Source organism: Scyliorhinus torazame, chromosome 2, assembly GCF_047496885.1.
Source record: "Scyliorhinus torazame isolate Kashiwa2021f chromosome 2, sScyTor2.1, whole genome shotgun sequence".
Taxonomy (NCBI): Eukaryota; Metazoa; Chordata; class Chondrichthyes; order Carcharhiniformes; family Scyliorhinidae; genus Scyliorhinus; species Scyliorhinus torazame.
This window is the reverse complement of record NC_092708.1, coordinates 70,651,244-70,672,312: the sequence shown is the minus strand read 5'-3', so window position 1 is coordinate 70,672,312 and position 21,069 is coordinate 70,651,244. Positions and strand designations below refer to the sequence as shown.

The 21,069-nt window shown below is 47.5% G+C and overlaps 1 protein-coding gene across 7 annotated transcripts in view; it reads right to left on the bottom strand.

The window, feature by feature from the left end:
* The window catches only part of zranb3 (zinc finger, RAN-binding domain containing 3), a 295,756-nt gene that overhangs the window by 84,180 nt on the left and 190,507 nt on the right, over positions 1-21,069 (bottom strand). For all 7 annotated transcript variants that reach the window (XM_072472336.1, XM_072472330.1, XM_072472319.1 and 4 more), the window contains 2 exons: positions 20,519-20,638; positions 168-287 (listed from right to left, as the gene is read on the bottom strand). In XM_072472336.1, coding sequence (XP_072328437.1) covers positions 168-287; positions 20,519-20,638 — 240 coding nt within the window. The remainder of the gene's footprint in view (positions 1-167; positions 288-20,518; positions 20,639-21,069) is intronic.

Here is a 21,069-nt window from a genome sequence, read left to right as displayed (position 1 = left end):
TAAGTGGCTTGGAGAAAACAAATAAAGCCTTGAATATCAACAGTAACACAACTTTCTAAACAATACCTCACAACACAGATCAAATACATTTTATTATTCATAAAGATTGATGCATCTTAAACAAACATCTGAAGATGGAGGAGGTCTTTTTGTTACATTTGCAATACCTGTCCAGCAGCCTTGATGCTGAGAATTGCAACTTGTGTCTCCGGATCATTCTGAAACTGATGGACAAGATGAATCCTCTCTGATGATGGAACGCTGCCGTCTATCCTTATGTACCGTGCCTAAATAATAACCAAAGCTCTTTTTTCTTTATATGTATTGAAAATTTAATTCTAAACAAAATAATAGAAAATAATTAATTCAAGTTACAATGACAAAGAACATGAAAAGTCAATCAAAGGCACTAATTAACTTAACCCCATCAACATTAAACTAAACCCCTTAACAACTAACGGTGGCTAGCTCTTTAAAAAAGGAAATGAATGACTGCCACCTTAGGTAGAACGCTTCTACCGACGCCCCTAATGATGCACTTCACCTTCTCCAAATTGAAGAACGACATGAGGTCACCCACCCAAACCAAGGCACTGGGTGGAGGAGGAGACCTCCATCCAAGCAGAACCTGTCTCCAGGCTATTAACGAGCAAAGGCGAGGACAACCTCCTTCACCCCCATCAGCAGCACTGGCGAGTCCTTGCCCCCAAAATGTCCACCAGCGGACATGGCTCCAGATTGGCATTTCTCTGACATGAAAGAAACCCAAAAGCTTACTAACTTGGGACAGGACCACAGAACATGTGTGGTTAGCCGGCCCCTGAGAACAACGGAGCTATTCCGCTGATAAGATCTGTTCATGTATGCTCCAAATAATCCCCACCCGACCGGGCCAAAGACAAAATGCTTGTCAATAAGGAGGAGAGTGGTGCCAAGGGGAAAGAGGGAAAAGTCTTTTTTGTTTTTTAAATATATTTTATTGAAAATATTTTCCCTGAGCAACATTTTTCCCGCTTACAAAACAAACGAAACGATAATAACAAAACAGAAATTTTTAACTTTTTAACAATAATAATAATAATAATACACAAGTAACAAAACCTCATACTCTATTGACCTATACTCAACTAAACCTCCTCCCCCCCTCCCCCCCCCCCTGGGTTGCAAAAGAGGGAAAAGTCTTGCGCGTAAAATCACAAATCAAAGTGCCTAATCAGATCGGAACCAGGGAGTTGAAATTTCTCCGACAGCTCCCTAAAGCTGGCAAACCTTCCCTCCACGAACAAGTCCCCAAAGCTCTCCAAATCCTTCCCTGCCCATGACTTAAAAGTAGAATCCAAAGCCAATGACAAAAAGAGATGATTATTGTGGATCAGGGCTAACAAGGACGTGGAACTGAGTTTAAAATGCTGTCCAACCTGCTTCCAGATTCTCAGGGTGGACACCACTACCGGAGTCGAGAAAAATCTTGCCGTAAAGAATGATAGTGATGTGGTTGCTAATGCACCCAGGCTAGAGCCCTTACAGAAACTCACCTCCATTTGCCCGCACATGGAACCTGGGTCACTAAACCACCACAACCAATGCTGTCTCGATATTGGCTGCCCAATAATAAAATAATAAGTTGGGTAAAGTCAAAACTCCTGACTGCCTATCTCTCAGGAACGGCCTATGGATCCTTGGGATCTTACCCACCCAAATAAAAGAGGACACAAATTTATTAATTTTGACAAAGAAGTACTTAGGGATAAAAGCGGGGAGATATTGAATTAAAATCTTGGGCGCACATTCATCTTAATGGTCTGGACCTTGCCTGCCAAGGATAGGGGGATCCCACTTCATGATCCCTCTTCTGCAAGTCAGATGTGATCTCATTAACCAGACTAGTACAATTTAATTTATGAAACAAGGCATGATCATGGGTCACCCGGATTCCCAGATAACGAAATTCACCCGGATTCCCAGATCTGGCAAAACAAAAAGGCAACATCCCCAAATGGGCCCCTTTCCCGGGGGGTTAATCAGGAAATATTCGCTCTTATCCAAATTCAACTTAAAGCCAGAGAAGGATCCAAATCTCCCAAGCAGCTTCATTATCTCATCCATAATGGATACTGGGTCAATTATAAAGAAGCAGGTAATCCGTGCACAGGGACATCTTATGCGCCCCCCTCCCCCCCTGATTTACCCCCTCCACTTCCTAGAAGATCTGGCCAACAGTTCTATTGCCAGAGCGAATAGAAGCGAATACAATGGATATTCCTGCCTCATGCCTCTATTTAATGGAAAAAGCCCAAATTCAAAGCATTTGCGCAAACACTAGAAGTGGGGGCCCTATACAATAAACAAATCCAGGATATGAACTCTTGTCCAAATCCAAACCTCCCAAGAATCTCCTCATGCCACCATACCAAACTCCTTATCAGTATCTAAATGAACAATCACCTCTGGTTCTGGTACTGCAGAGGGGGAGAGGACAACATTTAATAAACAACGTATACTGGCCGACAATTGCCGACCGTTGACGAAGCCGGTCTGATCTTCCGAGATCACCTCCGGGAGGCAGGACTCCAACCACAGATCCAGCACTTTTGAAAGTAACTTAGCGTCCACATTTCAAGGCAAAATAGGTTGGTATGACCCACACTCTCAGGTCGTTGTTCTTAAGGATCAGGGAAATAGAGGCCTACACAAGAGTAACAAACCCTAGGACAAGGAGTCATTAAACATGTCTAAAATTAGAGGGATCAATTGTTCCGCAGACTTCTAATAAAACTCGATGGGGAAACAATCAGAACCATGGGCTTTACCGATCTGCATCAACCCAATGCATTTCCTAATTTCCTCTGGGCCCAACGAGGATTCCAACTCATCTCACCTTTCCCTCTCCACCACTGGGATGGATAACCCATCCACAAAATCTGTCATGGCCGAACTCTCCGATGGGGGCTCCTATCTATAGAGTTCCCAATAAAATGTTTCAAAAGCTACATTGACCTTAAGCGGGGCGGAAACCAGACCGCCACGAGTCCCTTATCTGCACAATATCCTGGGAAACTGCCTGCCGCCTCAGCTGATGAGCTAAAAGACGACTGGCCTTCTCCCCGTGTTCATAAAATACTTCTCTTGAACGTCGCATCTGGCCCACTGCCTTACCTGTGATAGTAAATCAAATTGAGAGCAACTCCGGGGTTGGGGCAAGTGAGTATTGATGGTCCACCTCAAGGATGGAGTCCACCAGCCTCTGCCACTCCACCCTCGAAGTCCTTTCCATGTCCTCCCCCTTGATAACCACCTTAAGGGCTTCCCACAGCGTAGAAGGGGAGGTAGACTTGCTTTTATTGAATTTAATATATTCCCCAATGACAGTGGACATGCGTTCACAGAATCTCTTATCCACTAATAATGCCGTGTCTAATCTCCATGGCGGATTTTGGGATGGACCAGATGGAGTCTGGACCAAATCAACAAAATTTGGGGCATTGTCTGAAATCACAATCATCGAGTAACCCAACCCCACCTCCACTAAAGGGAGGAGAGACCTATCCACCAGAAAAAAGTTGATACGCGGTGAACATGGGAGAAAAAGGAAAAATCTTTATCACCCAGATGCAAAAAACGCCACAGATCATTCCCCCTCACCCCCCTCAAATCTGCTTGATGAAAACCAACAACACCTTCGCCACCCTTGCTGGGGTCAGAGATTTGGGCATGGATCGATCCATCCTGGGGTCCAGAACACAATTTAAGTCACCCCCAAAATGAGCTGATGAGAATCCAAATCAAGGATGGAGGTCAGTAGCTTGTTAATAAAACCCCTATCATTCCAGTTTGGAGTGTAGACCTTAACCAGGACCACTGAGGTGCCAGCCAAAGACCAACATGCCTACTCCAATGCCCTCCAACATTGAGGGCATTTAAAAGTTTATTGGATAAACATATGGATGATAATGGTATAGTGTAGGTTAGATGGCTTTTGTTTCGGTGCAACATCGTGGGCCGAAGGGCCTGTACTGCGCTGTATTGTTCTATGTTCTATGTTAGGGTCAGCCAAGATCTTAGTCGTAGGAAATTGAACCTTTTTATTGATTAAATTTGCCACATCCTGGGCCCTAACATCAAAACCCAAATTAAAAACTTGTCCCTCAAACCCCTTCCACAGCCTTGCCTGGTCTCTGACCCACAAATGAGTCTCTTGCAAAAACACATCAGCATTTAAACTTTTACGGTGGGCAAATACCCTTAACCTTTTCACTGGGCCATTTAACCCCCCCGACATCCCAGGTGACCAAATGAATTGGGGGGCCTCCCACCCCACTTCAATCCGGAGCTAGTCATTTCCACTAAGAGGGATTATCGAACAGTTACATAGAACTGTAGCATCCAGGCTCACCCAAGATGTCTGCCAAACCCACTCGCAAGATTAAATAAAGGAAAATCTGCAGTCATCGTCAGAAAACTTCCCCTCCTCCACATCCTCAGACACTACTACACACAAGTATACATACTGAAAAAACTAAGGCGAACATATACCACTAAAACCTACTTCTAATAAACCCAACTCCAAACAGAAAAACATTATGTAAAACAGAACTGATATAATGAGCTTCAGTCAATGCCTCAGCACCATTCCCATGAGCTAACTCTTTGACTAGCAAGGGCAGCACTGTGGCACAGTGGCTAGCACTGCTGCCTCACGGTGCCGAGGTCCCAGATTCGATCTCTGCTCTGGGTCACTGGCCGTGTGGAGTTTGCACATTCTCCCCGTGTTTGCATGGGTTTCACCCCCCCACAACCCAAAGATGTGCAGAATAGGTGGATTGGCCACGCTAAATTGCCCCTTAATTGGAAAAAAATTGGGTACTTTAAATTTATTTTTAAAAAAAGAAAAAAAAAACAAAGACTCTTCGACTAGCAGGGCAGCTCCCGCCCAGAGTGAAGAAACAACCCTATCAGAAAAAAGACACCAAGTATAAAAACCCCTTAAAACATAGTACTCCAACAGAGAGCTGTATACTTTCACAATAGTTAGGGGCTTCTGTCAGTGTCCGGTGGGCATGGTCAAGCATGCGAGGGGACTTGAGTCCACACTCCACACCATCTTGGCAAACAACTTCAAAAAATACTCTGTGGGATATGGCCTTCCATCCCCTATGGCAATCCCACAATTCGGATATTTTGCCTTCTGGAATGATTCTCCAAATCATTCACTTTGGCCTTCAGCGCTTTATTCGCATCAGCCATCAGAGACATTTCAGTCTTCAGAGAGGCAATCTGGTAACTATGCTTCGAAAGAGCCACCGCCATCTCTATGACTTGTCGCCAGGGCTTTTGCTGTTTTGTTTGTCCTCCCCAAGGCCAAACGAATGAGAGCCAGGGGGCGCAATTCTCCACTCCCACGCCGGTTGGGAGAATCGCCTGCGGCTCCAAAATTTCCGGGGACGCCAGTCCGATGCCCTCCTGTGATTCTCCCAAGCGGCGGGAACGGCCCGGTCGCGTTTCGCGGGCCGCAGGCCGGAGAATCGCCCGAGACACCGAAAATGGCGATTCTCCGGCACCCCCGCTATTCTGAGGCCCGGATGGGCTGAGCGGCCAGGCCAAAACGGCGGGTTCCCCCCGGCGCCGTCCACACCTGGTCGCTGCAGTCGTGGGCGGTGCATGAACGCTGGGGGGGCGGCCTGTGGGGGGGGCGAGGGGGGATCCTTCACCGGGCTTTACCTGGAATGTGGGGTGTCCCGCGATCGGTGCCCACCGATCGTCGGGCCGTCCTCTCTGAAGGAGGACCTCCTTCCTTCCTTGGCCCCGCAAGATCCGTCCCCCATCTTCTTGCGGGGCGGACTTAGAGAGGACGGCAACCACGCATGCGTGGGTTGGCGCCGGCCAACCCGCGCATGCGCGGATGACACCCGTTATGCAGCGCCGCTTTTACGCGGGCGACAAGGCCTGGCGCGTGTAGATGACGCGGCCCCGATCCTGGCCCATTGTCAGGGCCTGAATCGGTCGGGACCGGGGCCGTTCCGCGCCGTCGTGAACCTCGACGGCGTTCACGACGGCGCGGCCACTTCGGCGTGGGAGTGGAGAATCCCGCCCAAGGTCTCTTCCATCGATTTGCAACGGTCCCACACACACCCCGCCAGCGTTTATCAAATTCTGCCACTAAGTAGCTGGAAAGCATCTCGGCTGTTAGTGGAGTGGCCTGAGTCACAGGCAGCCTCCGCAATGTTCTCCACTAACGAGCCCAAGAAGCCTCCGATTTAGTCGACGAGCCCCTGCTTTCAGGGTTTTTGCCCCTGGGTTTTCTAGGCATTTCCCCAATGTAAGTCCCTTATTCAATTAAACAAGTAGGTTTTTAAACAAGCCCTCGCCACCCCCCTGAAACAGAGCGAAAAGGACTGAAGCAACGGTACCCTAGTGGGAGCCACCTCATGCACATTTTCCCCCTACATAATGAATCCCAGAATGATACATCACAGATTGCCATTTGGCCCATCTTGCCTATGCCAGCTCTTTGGTAATCCAAATAATCCCACTCAAGTGCTCTTCCCCATAACTCTACTTTATCCTCTGCAATTATTCATTCCATTCCCTTTTGAAAGTTATCATTGTAGCAGATTAAACCATCCTTTCAAACTTTACTTTTGCGGTCATCTTAACACAGTTTAAAAAAACGTTGTCCTCATGATACCTCCAGTTCTTTCCCAAGTCACTATAAATCTGCATCCTCTGAGTTCTGATCCATCTGACACAGAAAAGTGTTTGTTTACTATATGAAAACCATCCATGATTTTAAACACGTTTATTAAATCTCCTCTTAATCTGCAATTTCTCCAGTCATTACACATAACAAAGTTTCTCATCCCCAGCACCATTTTCAAAAATTTCTTCCCGCACCCTCTCAAAGACTTGACACCATTCATAAAGCATGGTGCCCATCAAAAATACTCCAAAATTAATCATACAATCATAGAATTTACAGTGCAGGAGGCCATTCAGCCCATCGAGTCTGCACCGATCCTTGGAAAGAGCACCCTACCTATGTCCCATGCCTCCACCCTATCCCCTTTTATCCCTGTAACCCAGTAACCCCACCTCACCTTTTTTTTGGACACTAAGGGCAATTTTAGAATGGCCAATCCACCTAACCTGCACATCTTTGGACTGTGGGAGGAAACCGGAGCACCCGGAGGAAACCCACGCGCACACGGGGAGAACGTGCAGACTCCACACAGACAGTGACCCATTCCAGGAATCGAACCTGGTGCCCTGGAGCGGTGAAGCAACTGTGCTAACCACTATGCTACCATGCCGATGCATTTGCCGATAACAAACCTGAAGAAATTATTTGCTCACAATGCCAATTGATTTTGACCCAGATTTACTTTTCCTGAACATTTCCTTACCGGCAACTATGGGCCAACTGATCTTTAAATGCTGATTTTCCCCCTTGCCATTTTAAGCAGATGTAATATTTACAATCCTTTTGTAAACCATAGAAAGCATCCTGCTACTTCCCTCAATAATATAGGATGCATCCCATTCAGGCTGCGTCTTTCAGGAATGCTAACCTTCAACTACCTCCTCTAGGGATTTGTGGAAAAATGTATTTGACAGATATCATTATTGCCTATCCAATATTACTGCTTCGTCCTTTACTGTGGCATTGGCAACATTCCAGTGAAGACAGATGTAAATTACTCGTTTATTACCTCTGCTTCCACAAGAACATTTCTTTTTTTGTTTCCAATCAACCACACCCTTCATTTTACTATTTACTATCAAATTACATTTTTGCGTACAGAAAACGTTTGTGTTCCCTCTTGCTCACGGCTAATTTATTTTCATACTTCCTCTGTGCCCATTGTGTTGTATTCTTAAGATATTCTTATGTACTCTGTTTAGCTTGCCACTGTATTATGAACAATAAAATTGGCATCAGTCTCCTTCTGCCTCACTTTAAACTCATATTTTTGTTATCTGGGAATTTAAGCTATGGATTCCTTTCATTTTACCCCTCGTCATTTGAGCCCTTGTCAAAGTCATTTTTAAAAAGCTGCAATTCTCTTTTCAGCAGTCTTATTGAGAGTCCAGCACACAATGCTCCATGCCAGGAATTTTGCAAGTTGATTTTCCAGTTCAGGCCGATGTTGGATGCCAACAACTTCAGTTGAAAAGTTAGAGCGCAAATGATTATTAGTCTCGATAATAAAAGCAAATTACTGCGGATGCTGGAATCTGAACCAAAAACAGAACGTACTGGACAATCTCAGCAGGTCTGACAGAGAAAAGGGAGCTAATGTTTTGAGTCTGGATGACTCTTTGTCAAAGCTAAGATTACTCGCCTCATCCGGATTTCAGTGCTTCTGGTCGCTTCAGTGGTCACTTTTGAATTCAATCTACGTTCACAATGGTTGCGTACTGAATCATCATTGCTCACCATGAATTTTAACGTGTGTTCCATTGTCATTGATGCGCAACCCAAACTTCAGACTCTGCTTCCTCAGTTCTTCAGCAATCACGGCTAGTTCTTGCTCGTCTTCGGTAATCAGGGTGGTGTCATCAGCATAGCTGTGTGGCCATCAATACTGCCCCCAAGATGTTCTGGGAGAGAAGACATGAATTTGCTCAGTTCCTCTTCTCCTCTGGCATTGAAAGGTAGTCCTGAAATCAGACATCCTCATTTGACTCCTTTTCCAAAACTGAACGGCTCTGTCTTGTCTCCAAGTACATGCGCAACACCTTTTGCCCATGCATAAAATCTCTGGATGAGCAACTTTAAGTGATGTGGTATTCCAAATCCAGTCAAGATTTCCCCATATGTTATAACTGGATGAGAAGGTTACAGGATGGAACCCTGGCTCAAAAGACCGTAACGCTGATTTTCCACCAACACCTTATAAAACATGAATGGCCAGCATCACATGACCGTTAATGAGTTTTAACAAGAATATTCAAAATGGAACAAACACAGATCAAGCGACAATGTTCTCAGTAACAAAAAAATCCCTTTTAAGCACACAAGGTGACTGTGGTAAGATGCACTACTGTCTGAACCCAAGTGCATGTCTGTAGATTTGGGCTCAAAATCCCCCCAGATGATTCTTATACCAGGAGCAACATTGTCTCACTGAATTCCAGCTTCCACATGAGTGATTTCAAATTCCATTTTCAAAGTCACACTTGAAATCTTTTTTTTAAATTATGCTTTCCCTCTGTTGCTTCCATCAGGTTTCTCTTTCAGGTTTTACACCTGTCCCTTCAGGTTTCCTTTGTCTAAAGGCTTTTACACAAACTTTTTTTTTTTTTAAACGTATATTATTACAAACATGTACCAAAGCAGGTTACAACCAATAAACACCCCAGGAAACATACTTCCCAACAATCAACTATACAGTCTGGACATGCCAGTGACTGATGGAATTGAGGCTATGACAGGTGAGGACCTTGAGGCGATAGTTATCACAAAGGAGGTAGTAATGGGCAAGCTAATGGGGCTAAAGGTAGGCAAGTCTCCTGGCCTGATGGAATGCATCCCAGGGTACTAAAAGAGATGGCTAGGGAAATTGCAAATGCACTCGTCATAATTTACCAAAATTCACTAGACTCTGGGGGATTGGAAAATAGCAAACGTGACACCACTGTTTAAAAAAGGAGGTAGGCAGAAAGCGGGTAATTATAGGCTAGTTAGCTTAACTTCGGTAGTAGGTAAGATGCTGGAATCTATCATCAAGAAAGAAATAGGGAGGCATCTGGATGGAAATTGTACCATTGGACAGACGCAGCATGATTCATAAAGGGCAGGTCATGCCTAACTAATTTAGTGGAATTTTTGAGGACATTACCAGTGCGGTAGGTAACGGGGAACCAATGGATGTGGTATATCTGGATTTCCAGAAAGCCTTTGACAAGGTGCCACACAAAAGGTTGTTGCATAAGATAAAGATGCTTGGCATTAAGGGGAAAGTAGTAGCATGGATAGAGGATTGGTTAATTAATAGAAAGCAAAGAGTGGGGATTAATGGGTGTTTCTCTGGTTGGCAATCAGTAGCTAGTGGTGTCCCTCAGGGATCAGTGTTGGGCCCACAATTGATATAGATGATTTGGAGTTGGGGACCAAGTGCAATGTGTCCAAGTTTGCAGATGACACTAAGATGAGTGGTACAGCAAAAAGTGCAGAGGATACTGGAAGTCTGCAGAGGGATTTGGATAGTTTAAGTGAATGGGCTAGGGTCTGGAATATAATGTTGACAAATGTGAGGTTATCCATTTTGGTAGGAATAACAACAAAAGGGATTATCTAAATAATAACATTTTAAAACATGCTGCTGTGCAGAGAGATCTGGGTGTTCGAGTGCATGAGTCGCAAAACGTTGGTTTACAGGTGCAACAGGTGATTAAGAAGGCGAACAGAGTGTTGTCCTTCATTGCTAGAGGGACGGGGTTTAAGGCTAGAGAGGTTATGCTGCAATTGTATAAGGTGTAAGTGAGGCCACACCTGGAGTATTGTGTTCAGGTTTGGTCTCCTTACCTGAGACAGGATGTACTGGCGCTGGATGGTGTGCAGAGGAGATTCACTAGGTTAATCCCAGAGTTGATGAGGTTGGATTACAAGGAGAGGTTGAGTAGACTGGGACTGTACTTGTTGGAATTTAGAAGGATGCGGGGGGGGGGGCGGGATCTTATAGAAACATATGAAATTATGAAGGGAACAGATAGGATAGATGCGGGGAGGTTGTTTCCACTGGCGGGTGAAAGCAGAACTAGGGGCATAGCCTTAAAATAAGGGGAAGTAGATTTAGGACTGAGCTCAGGAGGAACTTCTTCACCCAAAGGGTTGTGAATCTATGGAATTCCCTGCCCACTGAAGCTGTTGAGGCTCCTTCATCGAATGTTTTCAAGATAATGATAGATAGTTTTTTGAAGAATAAAGGAATAAAGGGTTATGGTGTTCGGGCGGGAAAATGGAGCTGAGTCCTCAAAAGATCAGCCATGATACATAGATACATAGAAGATAGGTGCAGGAGGAGGGCTTTTGGCCCTTCGAGCCTGCTCCGCCATTCATCACGATCATGGCTGATCATTCAACTCAATAGCCTAATCCTGCTTTCTCCCCATAGTCTTTGATCCCATTCTCCCCAAGTGCTCAGCTGCCTCTTGAATCTATTCAAAGTTTTAGCATCAACTACTTCCTGTGGTAATGAATTCCACAGGCTCACCACTCTTTGGGTGAAGAAATGTCTCCTTATCTCTGTCCGAAATGGTTTACCCTGAATCCTCAGGCTGTGACCCCTGGTTCTGGACACACCTATCATTGGTAACATCATCCCTGCATCTATCCTGTCTCGTTCTGTTAGAATTTTATAAGTTTCTATGAGATCCCCCCTCATTCTTCTGAACTCCAGCGAGAACAATCCCAACCTAGTCAATCTCTCCTCATATGACAGTCCCGCCATCCCTGGAATCAGTCTGGTAAACCTTTGCTTCACTCCCTCGAGAGCAAGAACATCCTTCCTCAGAGAAGGAGACCAAAACTGCACACAACACTCCAAGTGTGGCCTCACCAAGGCCCTGTACAATTGCAGCAACACGTCCCTGCTTCTATACTTGAAACCTCTTGCAATGAAGGCCAACATACCATGAACCTTCTTTACCGCCTGCTGCACCTGCATACTTACCTTCAGCGAATGGTGCACAAGGACACCCAGGCAGGTCCCGCTGCACACTCACCTCTCCCAATTTACAACCATTCAGGTAGTAATCTGCCTTCCTGTTTTTGCTTCCAAAATGAATAACCTCACACTTATCCAAATTATACTGCATCTGCCATTGGTTTGCCCACTCGCCCAACCTGTCCAGATCTTGCTGTAGGATCCCTGCATCCTCGCCACAATTCACCCTGATCTCATTGAATGGCAGAGCAGGCTCGAAGGGCCAGAAGGCTTGCTCCTGCTTCTTTCCCCCTTTTTCACACTCCCCCCCCCCCCCCAGCCCATCTTGACCAGCCCCACTTCCCTCCACCTCCTGTATACACTATCCGCCCCCACTCCCTCGGCTCAAACCCATGATTCTCGCACAGCGGCGTTAGCACCGACATCCCTTCCATCAGAAAATTCCTCCTCAGCTGATTCCATATCTTTTACACAAACTCTTGGGGTCCAGTCACCGATTTCCACAATTATTTCAAAAAAATATCTCCCAAACTATAGCAATTTCTCAGAAGCCTTAGCACTATTGCAGATATCTTTCTGGCCTCACGCAATCTCGTGACTGTACTGAACGATAATCTGTTCTGGTTCCCAATTTCCTCTTCCGTTAACTCCAGACCTCTTGGAAACATCTCTTCAATTTTCTCGTTTCCTTAACTAGCTAAACTTTAGATTTCAGGTAACAGTTTTCTTAACCACTCCTCCGTAGGATGGCTTTTCTTCTGGCAAGGCCAAGAGAGATGTTCCCTCTTTAGCCTTCTGAAACCAACTGCTTCTAGCAGAGCTGTGAGAGCTGCTTTCACTGTCACTACCTATCTCCAACTGATCTTCACACTGTAGTCCTCTCCAAGAACAATAGAATCACAGTTGGAATTGAAACCAAACCCCACACCTTTGCAAACAGCTTTGGACAACATGAATCTAATGAGATTTTACCCTTCCAGGCACAGAAACATTAAATTAAACCCACTACAAACTACCTTATTTCTAATGTTTCCCAACATAAATCCCTTAAAACTACCTTTGTTTTCCGAACAGTCTACAATGAGAAGCCACAATTCCTCTTCATTTTGGCGTACCTCACAATTATATTGCACAACACTAGAATGGCATAAGTCCATTTGTCTGCAGCAAAACTGAATCGTTGCTCAACTATTTCTGGTGTGAAGGCAAAACCCTTTGTCTGATCATTTCGAGCAGTATTTTTGAGGCCTGATTTATCCAGCTAATCGTTCTGTGCTGTAAGTAGACAATCTGGCAGGATGAACATTTTACAACACCATCAGCCAATTTGCACTTCTCCATAGCCAGTCACGATTTCTTTCTTGGATGTGACTGCCATTGCTCCTCCATCCTTCATTCAATCAGCAAGTCCTGGCTTGTTGCTTTGCTGTTCCCCAACTTTTTAATTATATGTTCAACTTCACTAATCAGCAATTCTGGTTCCACCTTCTCCCAATGTACAAGCCGTTTACTTGCTGCATTTCGATCTGCTTTATAGAGCTGGGCGCAGTATTTCTCCAACCGTTCCTTTCCTTGATCAACCTCATCGATCATATTCCCCATCTGTCCCTTCAACGCCAATGCCAGCTGTTACTTTCCTTTTCTTTGACAGAGTTGTGACAACATTGTACACTCTTTCGGACTGCCCTCTACAACTTGCAGCTTCGGCTGCCTGTGCCTTATCTTGCAGCCAGGTCTCAATATTAAAACTGGAGACTCTAGACTTCCGGGTGCGGCTATGCAGAGCTAGGTCGCATATTCGGCAGCTCCCGCTTGGAACGGACTTTTGGGCTCTTTTACAGGGCCCCCACGGCATTGGTTTGACATTTCCCGGTGTGGGAAGAAGGCTGCAGCATTCCCCTGACAGTGTCCCCCAGGAGTGTTGTGCTACCAGACCCGGCAGAAACAGTGAAGGATTTGGCTTGAGCTGCAGCAGCAGACAAAGGCCTCTTCCAGCATGCAGGCGGGGGAAGGGCAAGCTTAAAGCTGCAATCTGGCTTGACTCTATCAAAGGTGAATTCTAGCAGCAGAGGGAACAACTGTGAAAAGATCTACCAGGGCCATTGAAGAAGCAGGGACAAGGCTTCTGGTGGCGGCCATGGAGGAGTAGGTCGCGCATTTGGCAGCTCCCGTCTGGAGCCGACTCTCCGACCTTTTTCAGGAGTTTCCATAGACTTTTTGGGGCAGACTGGTGAAGCAAACACTGCCAACTTCTACGAAACGGACCAGAAGTGTAACGGCCAAAGGAGCGGCACTGGAGCAACGGGAGAAGCGAGGGAAAGAAAACAAAATGGCGGCGGCCAGGGACAAAGGGGAGCTGCAGGAGTTCATCAAGCGCTGCTTCGAGGAGCAGCGCGAGGAGATGCGCAAAGAGATGTTGGCGCCTATGCTTTCGGCAATTGAAGGACTCGGGATCACGCAGAAGGCCCACGAAGCTAAGATCCAGGAGGTACAGAAAAGAGTCAGTCAGAACGAGGACGAGCTCGTCGGCCTGGCGGTGAGAGTGGAGCAGAACGAGGCGCTACACAATAGGTGGGCGGGAAGACTCGAAGACCTGGAGAACAGGTCGGGGAGAAAGAATCTGCGAATCCTGGGTCTCCATGAGGGAGTGGAGGGGGCTGATGCCGGGGCATACGCAAGCACGATGCTCAAGGCGATAATGGGCACGAAGGCCCCTTCGAGGCCGCTGGAGTTGGACGGGGCACATCGGGTGCTGGCGAAGAAGCCCCAGGCAAATGAGCCGCCAAGGGCGATGGTGGTGAGGTTCCACCGGTTCACGGACAGAGCGTGGGTCCCGAGAAGGACCAAGAAGGAGCGGAGCAGTAAGTGGGACAATGCAGAGATCCGAATATACCCGGACTGGAGCACGGAGGTTGCAAAGCGGAGAGCGGGTTTCATCCGGGCCAAAGCGGCGTTGTACCGGAAAGAAGTGAAATTCGGAATGCTGCAGCCAGCGCGACTGTTGGTCACATACAAGGGCCAACACTATTACTTCGAAACGCCTGAAGAGGCGTGGACCTTTGTACAAGCCGGAAAGTTGGACACTTAAGTGAGGGTTTGTGAGGGTGAGGGGGGGATGTTTTGGGGTTTGATGTGTGATGGTTGTTGTATATAGGGGGTCAATCACGCGCAGGAAATGTTACATGGGCTGGGGGAGAGAGACAAGGCCGCGACAGGAGCTGCGCCAGAGGGGGCGGAGCGGGCTTTGGAAAGCGCGGGTTTTTTTCCCCGCGCGTGGGAAGAAAGGCGGGAAGGGGAACGAAGGAATGCATATGGATTGGGAGACTCCCACGCGGGGAGGTCAATGGGACGGCGGGGGAAGCTGGGGTCAGCAGGCGTCAGCTGACTTACGCGAGTGACATGGGGGAGCAAAAAAGCTAGACAGGGGTCTAGCGGGGGGGGAGGAAGGAAAAGGGTTGCTGCTGCACTGGCCGAAAGGGAATGGGACACAGAAGAGGTGGTCGGGACGGGGGTCCGCCCTCTGGGGGACTGGAGGGTGAGGGAGGCGTGGACACGGGACTGGCCCAGAAAAGGAGATGGCTAGACGGTGGGGCGTGGGGGGGGGGTGAGAGCCCCTCCAATCCGACTGATAACGTGGAATGTGAGGGGCCTGAATGGGCCGGTGAAGAGGGCTCGAGTGTTCGTGCACTTAAAGGGACTGAAGGCGGACGTGGCCATGCTCCAAGAGACACATCTGAAGGTGGCGGACCAGGTCAGGTTAAGAAAGGGATGGGTAGGACAGGTATTCCACTCGGGACTGGACGCGAAAAATAGAGGATGGCAATATTGGTGGTCATTTGAGGCCAAGACTATTGTAGCGGGCGATATGTAATGGTGAGCGGTAGGCTGCAAGGGACGTGGGTGGTGTTGGTAAACGTATACGCCCCGAACTGGGATGATGCAGGATTCATGAAGCGCATGTTGGGGCGCATTTCAGACCTGGAGATAAGAGGCCTGATAATGGGAGGGGACTTCAATACAGTGTTGGATCCAGCACTGGACCGCTCCCAATCAAGGACTGGAAAGAGGCCGGCGGCGGCCAAGGTACTTAGGGGGTTTATGGATCTGATGGGGGGAGTGGACCCATGGCGGTTTGCAAGGCTGCAGGCCAGGGAATTTTCTTTCTTCTCCCATGTACACAAAGCCTACTCCCGGATAGATTTCTTTGTTCTGGGTAGGGCGCTCATCCCGAGGGTGGAGGGGATGGAGTATTCGGCTATAGCCGTTTCGGACCATGCCCCGCACTGGGTGGAACTAGAGCTGGGAGAGGAGAGGCACAGTGGAGGAAAGCGCAGGGGGCGACCTACGAGTATGGGGAAAAGGCTAGTCGGATGCTGGCACACCAGCTCCGTAAGAGGATGGCAGCGAGGGAAATAGGGGGAGTCAAAGATGGAAGGGGAGCCACGGTTCGGAGTGCAACGAAAATAAACAAGGTATTCAAGGCCTTCTATGAAGAGCTGTACAGATCCCAGCCCCCAGCGGGGGAAGAGGGGATGAGACGATTCCTAGATCAGCTGAGATTCCCGAGGGTGGAGGAGCAAGAGGTGGCTGGTTTGGGGGCACCAATTGGGTTGGAGGAGCTGAGCAAGGGTTTGGGGAGCATGCAGGCGGGGAAGGCCCCGGGACTGGACGGATTCCCGGTGGAGTTCTACAGGAAGTACGCAGACCTGTTGGCCCCGCTACTGGTGAGGACCTTTAATGAGGCAAGAGAGGAGGGGACCCTGCCCCCGACAATGTCGGAAGCGACAATTTATTTGATCCTAAAGCGGGACGAGGACCCACTGCAATGTGGATCGTACAGGCCGATCTCGCTCCTCAATGTGGATGCAAAGTTGCTGGCAAAAGTGCTGGCCACGAGGATCGAGGACTGTGTCCCAGGGGTAATCCACGAGGACCAGACGGGATTTGTAAAGGGCAGGCAACTAAACACCAATGTGCGGCGGCTCTTAAACGTGATAATAATGCCATCGGAGGAGGGAGAGGCGGAGATAGTGGCAGCTATGGACGCTGAGGCCTTTCACCGAGTACAGTGGGAGTACCTCTGGGAGGTGCTGCGTAGATGTGGGTTTGGGGTAGGGTTTATCAATTGGGTTAAGCTCCTTTACAGAGCCCCGATGGCGAGTGTAGTGACGAACCGGCGGAGGTCGGAGTACTTTCGACTGTACCGAGGGACGAGGCAGGGGTGCCCCCTGTCCCCCCTGTTGTTCGCATTGGCGATCAAACCATTGGCCATGTCATTGAGGGAGTCTAATAAATGGAGGGGGGTGGTCCGAGGGGGAGAAGAGCACCGGGTGTCGCTATATGCGGATGACCTGTTGCTGTACGTGGCGGATCCAATGGAGGGGATGGTGGAGGTCATGCAGACTCTAAGAGAGTTTGGGGAGTTTTCGGGCTATAAGCTCAATGTAGGGAAGAGTGAGCTCTTTGTATTACAGGCGGGGGACCAAGAAAGAGGGATAGGGGACCTACCGCTCAGGAGGGCGGAGGGGAGCTTTCGGTATCTGGGGATCCAGATAGCCAGGAGTTGGGGGGCCCTACATAAACTGAATCTGACGAGGTTGGTGGAGCAAATGGAGGAGGATTTTAAAAGATGGGACATGTTACCGCTCTCGCTGGCGGGTAGAGTGCAGTCGGTCAAAATGGTGGTCCTTCCGAGGTTTCTGTTTGTGTTTCAGTGCCTTCCCATCGTGATCACTAAGGCCTTTTTTAAGAGAGTAGGCAGGAGTATTATGTGGTTTGTGTGGGCGAATAAGACCCCGAGAGTAAGGAGAGGGTTCCTGGAACGCAGTAGGGACCGAGGAGGGTTGGCGCTGCCAAACCTGGGAGCTACTACTGGGCAGCAAATGTGGCGATGATCCGCAAGTGTGTTATGGAGGGAGAGGGGGCGGCATGGAAGAGGATGGAGATGGCGTCCTGTAAAGGAACGAGCCTGGGGGCGTTGGTGACGGCACCGCTGCCGCTCTCGCCGACAAAGTATACCACGAGCCCGGTGGTGGCGGCAACGCTAAGGATCTGGGGCCAGTGGAGACGGCACCGGGGTGCAATGGGAGCATTGGTGTGGTCCCCGATCAGGGGTAACCACCGGTTTGTCCCGGGGAAGATGGACGGGGGGGTTCCAGAGCTGGCATCGGGCGGGGATTGGAAGAATGGGGGACCTGTTCATCGACGGGACGTTTGCGAGCCTAGGGGCGCTGGAGGAGAAGTTCGAGTTACCCCCGGGAAATGCCTTTAGATATATGCAGGTGAGGGCTTTTGTGAGGCGACAGGTGAGGGAATTCCCGTTGCTCCCGGCACAAGAAGTTCAAGATAGGGTGATCTCGGGTGTATGGGTCGGGGAGGGCAAGGTGTCGGAAATACACCAGGAGTTGAAAGAAGAGGGGGAAGCGCTGGTAGAAGAGTTGAAGGGTAAATGGGAGGAGGAGCTGGGGGAGGAGATCGAGGAAGGTCTGTGGGTTGATGCCCTAGGTAGGGTTAATTCCTCCTCCTCGTGTGCCAGGCTCAGCCGGAGACAATTTAAGGTGGTCCACAGAGCGCACTTGACAGGGGCGAGGTTGAGTAGGTTCTTTGGGGTAGAAGACAGATGTGTAAGGTGCTCAGGGAGCCCGGCGAACCATGTCCATATGTTTTCGTCGTGCCCGGCACTGGAGGGGTTCTGGAGAGGAGTGGCGGGAGCAATATCTCAGGTGGTGAAAGTCCAGGTCAAGCCAAGCTGGGGGCTAGCAATATTTGGAGTAGTGGACGAACCGGAAGTGCAGGAGGCGAAAGAGGCCGGCATTCTGGCCTTTGCGTCCCTAGTAGCTCGGCGAAGGATCTTGCTAATGTGGAACTGGATAAATGATATGGCTGGGTTCATAAAGTTGGAGAGGATTAAGTTCGCCTTGAGAGGGTCTGCGCAGGGGTTCTACAGGCGGTGGCAACCGTTCCTAGACTATCTCGCGGAGCAGCAGCAACCTTGGGGGGGGGGGGGCAGGTGGAGGGGACGTCCTGGGAGGAGGAGGGGGGGGGGGGGAGGACTGCCTGGGAGGGTGGATGAGCAAGAGATAACATGAAGGGTTGGGGAAACTGGCACGTACAGGTGAGGGCCAGTATACAAAGCTGTGTAAATATATCATTTTGCCATGTATATATCTTGCTCTGCGCGATTTCTCGTTTTTTTTGTTACGAGGGGGGGGGGGGTTATTGTTTGTAAGGGAGAAAAATTGTGTTTAAAAACTTTTAAAAATATCTGTTCTTAGTGCTCCTTGTATCAGCTTTTGGCTGATAATACGGAACTGCTGGTACCTCTGTCAAAAATCCTACTGGAAGGTTTGATACAAGGTATTAGAAAGATAGAATTAGGTGCAACCACCTCTGTACTGGCCAAAATTTCTCATTCAGCTACCCTACATTTAAAGCCCATTCAAATCATTAAATTACCAATATTAGTCACCACGCAACTAAAATCCACAGATATCACTGACCAGATATTAGTGCAACAGATTCTGAATAAAAACAGGGCTAAATATAGAAAGTGATTAAAAAAGACTGAACTCAAAACAAGCAACTGATTGGAACTGTGAATTGTGACAAATACAGTTACTATAATTTCAACAATCAGTCATTGTGGGCACCTGAAAGTGTATTTCATGCATCACTGAGCACGTCAAATTGTCAAAAAAATGAATGTTCAAAAACATAATCTTCTCAAAAAATGTTTTTAAAAGGTCCATTTCTCCGGTCTCATTTTGGACACTTTACACAGCACATTTTCAGTCCACTGCAGGAATAAACTGCAGTGAGTCGCATGTTCAATGATTGATGAGACCACAAAAGAGGGCTGTTCTCTCAAGTTTAAAAATTCCACCGAGTCTTAGAACAAACCAATGATGACCAAGCTGTAGATTTCTTGGCTGCTAACACACAAGTGGGATCACCAGACGAGTTGGAAAAATTGGGTGTGGCCATTAAGTGAGGAGGATATTGATAATTTTCAACCTCAAATTTGAACATCTTTATTTTAAAGAACAAATCGTAAATAAATTGCCCTGCCACTGAAGGGGGGGGTTTTAGAAAAATGAGAGTTGATCTTTTCGAAACACATACAATTTTGTGAGATCTTAATATGGTAGATGCTAAGAGAATGTTTCCCCTTGTTGAAGAATCAAACACAAAGGGATTCCTCGATTACAATTTAAGACAGAGAGGGGGAGGAGGAATTTATTTCCTCAAGAGGACTGTTAGCCGTTGGAGCTCTCTGTACCAGAGAGCAGTGGAAGTTGGGTTGTGGAATATATTGAAGACCGAGTTGGACAGATTTTTGAGTGACAAGGGAGTTGGGGGAGAGAGAGACAGACAGGTAAGTGGGATTAAGGCCACAATCGGATCGGCCATGAATTTTCTACCCCAAAGAGCTGTGGATGCTCAGTTCTTGTGACTACTCAAGACGGAGGTCAATAGATTTTTGGGTACCAAGGGAATTAAGGGATACGAGGATAGTCCAGGAAGGCAAAGATGAGGTAACAGATCAGCCATGATCTTAGCAGCGCAGGTTCAAAGGGCTGTACGGCCTACTTTTGCCCCCATTTAAAATGTTCTTTCAACTGCACCTTAAGACTATTCATGAATAGCACCATGGCAGATTTGCACGTACATAAGCACCTGGGACATTGCAAGATCATGAAAAATACTGTATACATTTTTAAGTCCTTTCATGAATTTCTTCAAAGGGTTATTAAAGTGGATCATGGAGTATAATTATAGTTTTGATCAGTACCTGCTCCAACAGTGAATCTAACTTTGGTAATAAGATGACCATGGTTCAAAATGTACATTACCTTACTTTCTAACGCAGCCTCTGTGCAAGCTTGCAACATGGTTAAATGATGAGCGAAAACTAAGAACTTCAATTTTCCATCACGTAGCATCATTTTAATGTAGTCCTTTACTGCTCCTGCCTAAAACAAAATCAGCTATGTAAGCTTGTCGTGTCATATAGACTGATCTATGAATAATTAATGAAGTGTTTAGTCCTAGGATATACTAACCATACATGAATCTTTGCGAAATCTATATAGGGCTGGCAACTGTTCATACAATTGGAAGTTAAGGAGGCCAATTAATAAAACAAACAATTTAGATCAAAGTTTTGAACACAGCTAGATGATTCATAAAAAGAACTGGGTGGAGATGAACACATATTTAATATTCCACAGCATAAATTAGGAAGAAATTCAATGGTGCTCACGTCTGAACCAAATATTTGGTTCGAATGCCTTCTGATTTCACCCAAAATAATGTTTCAAATATTTACAGCACCCCCTGAATAAAGTGCCTATGACAGATGTAAGTGCCATTTTCATACAATTATAAAAAATAATATATTATA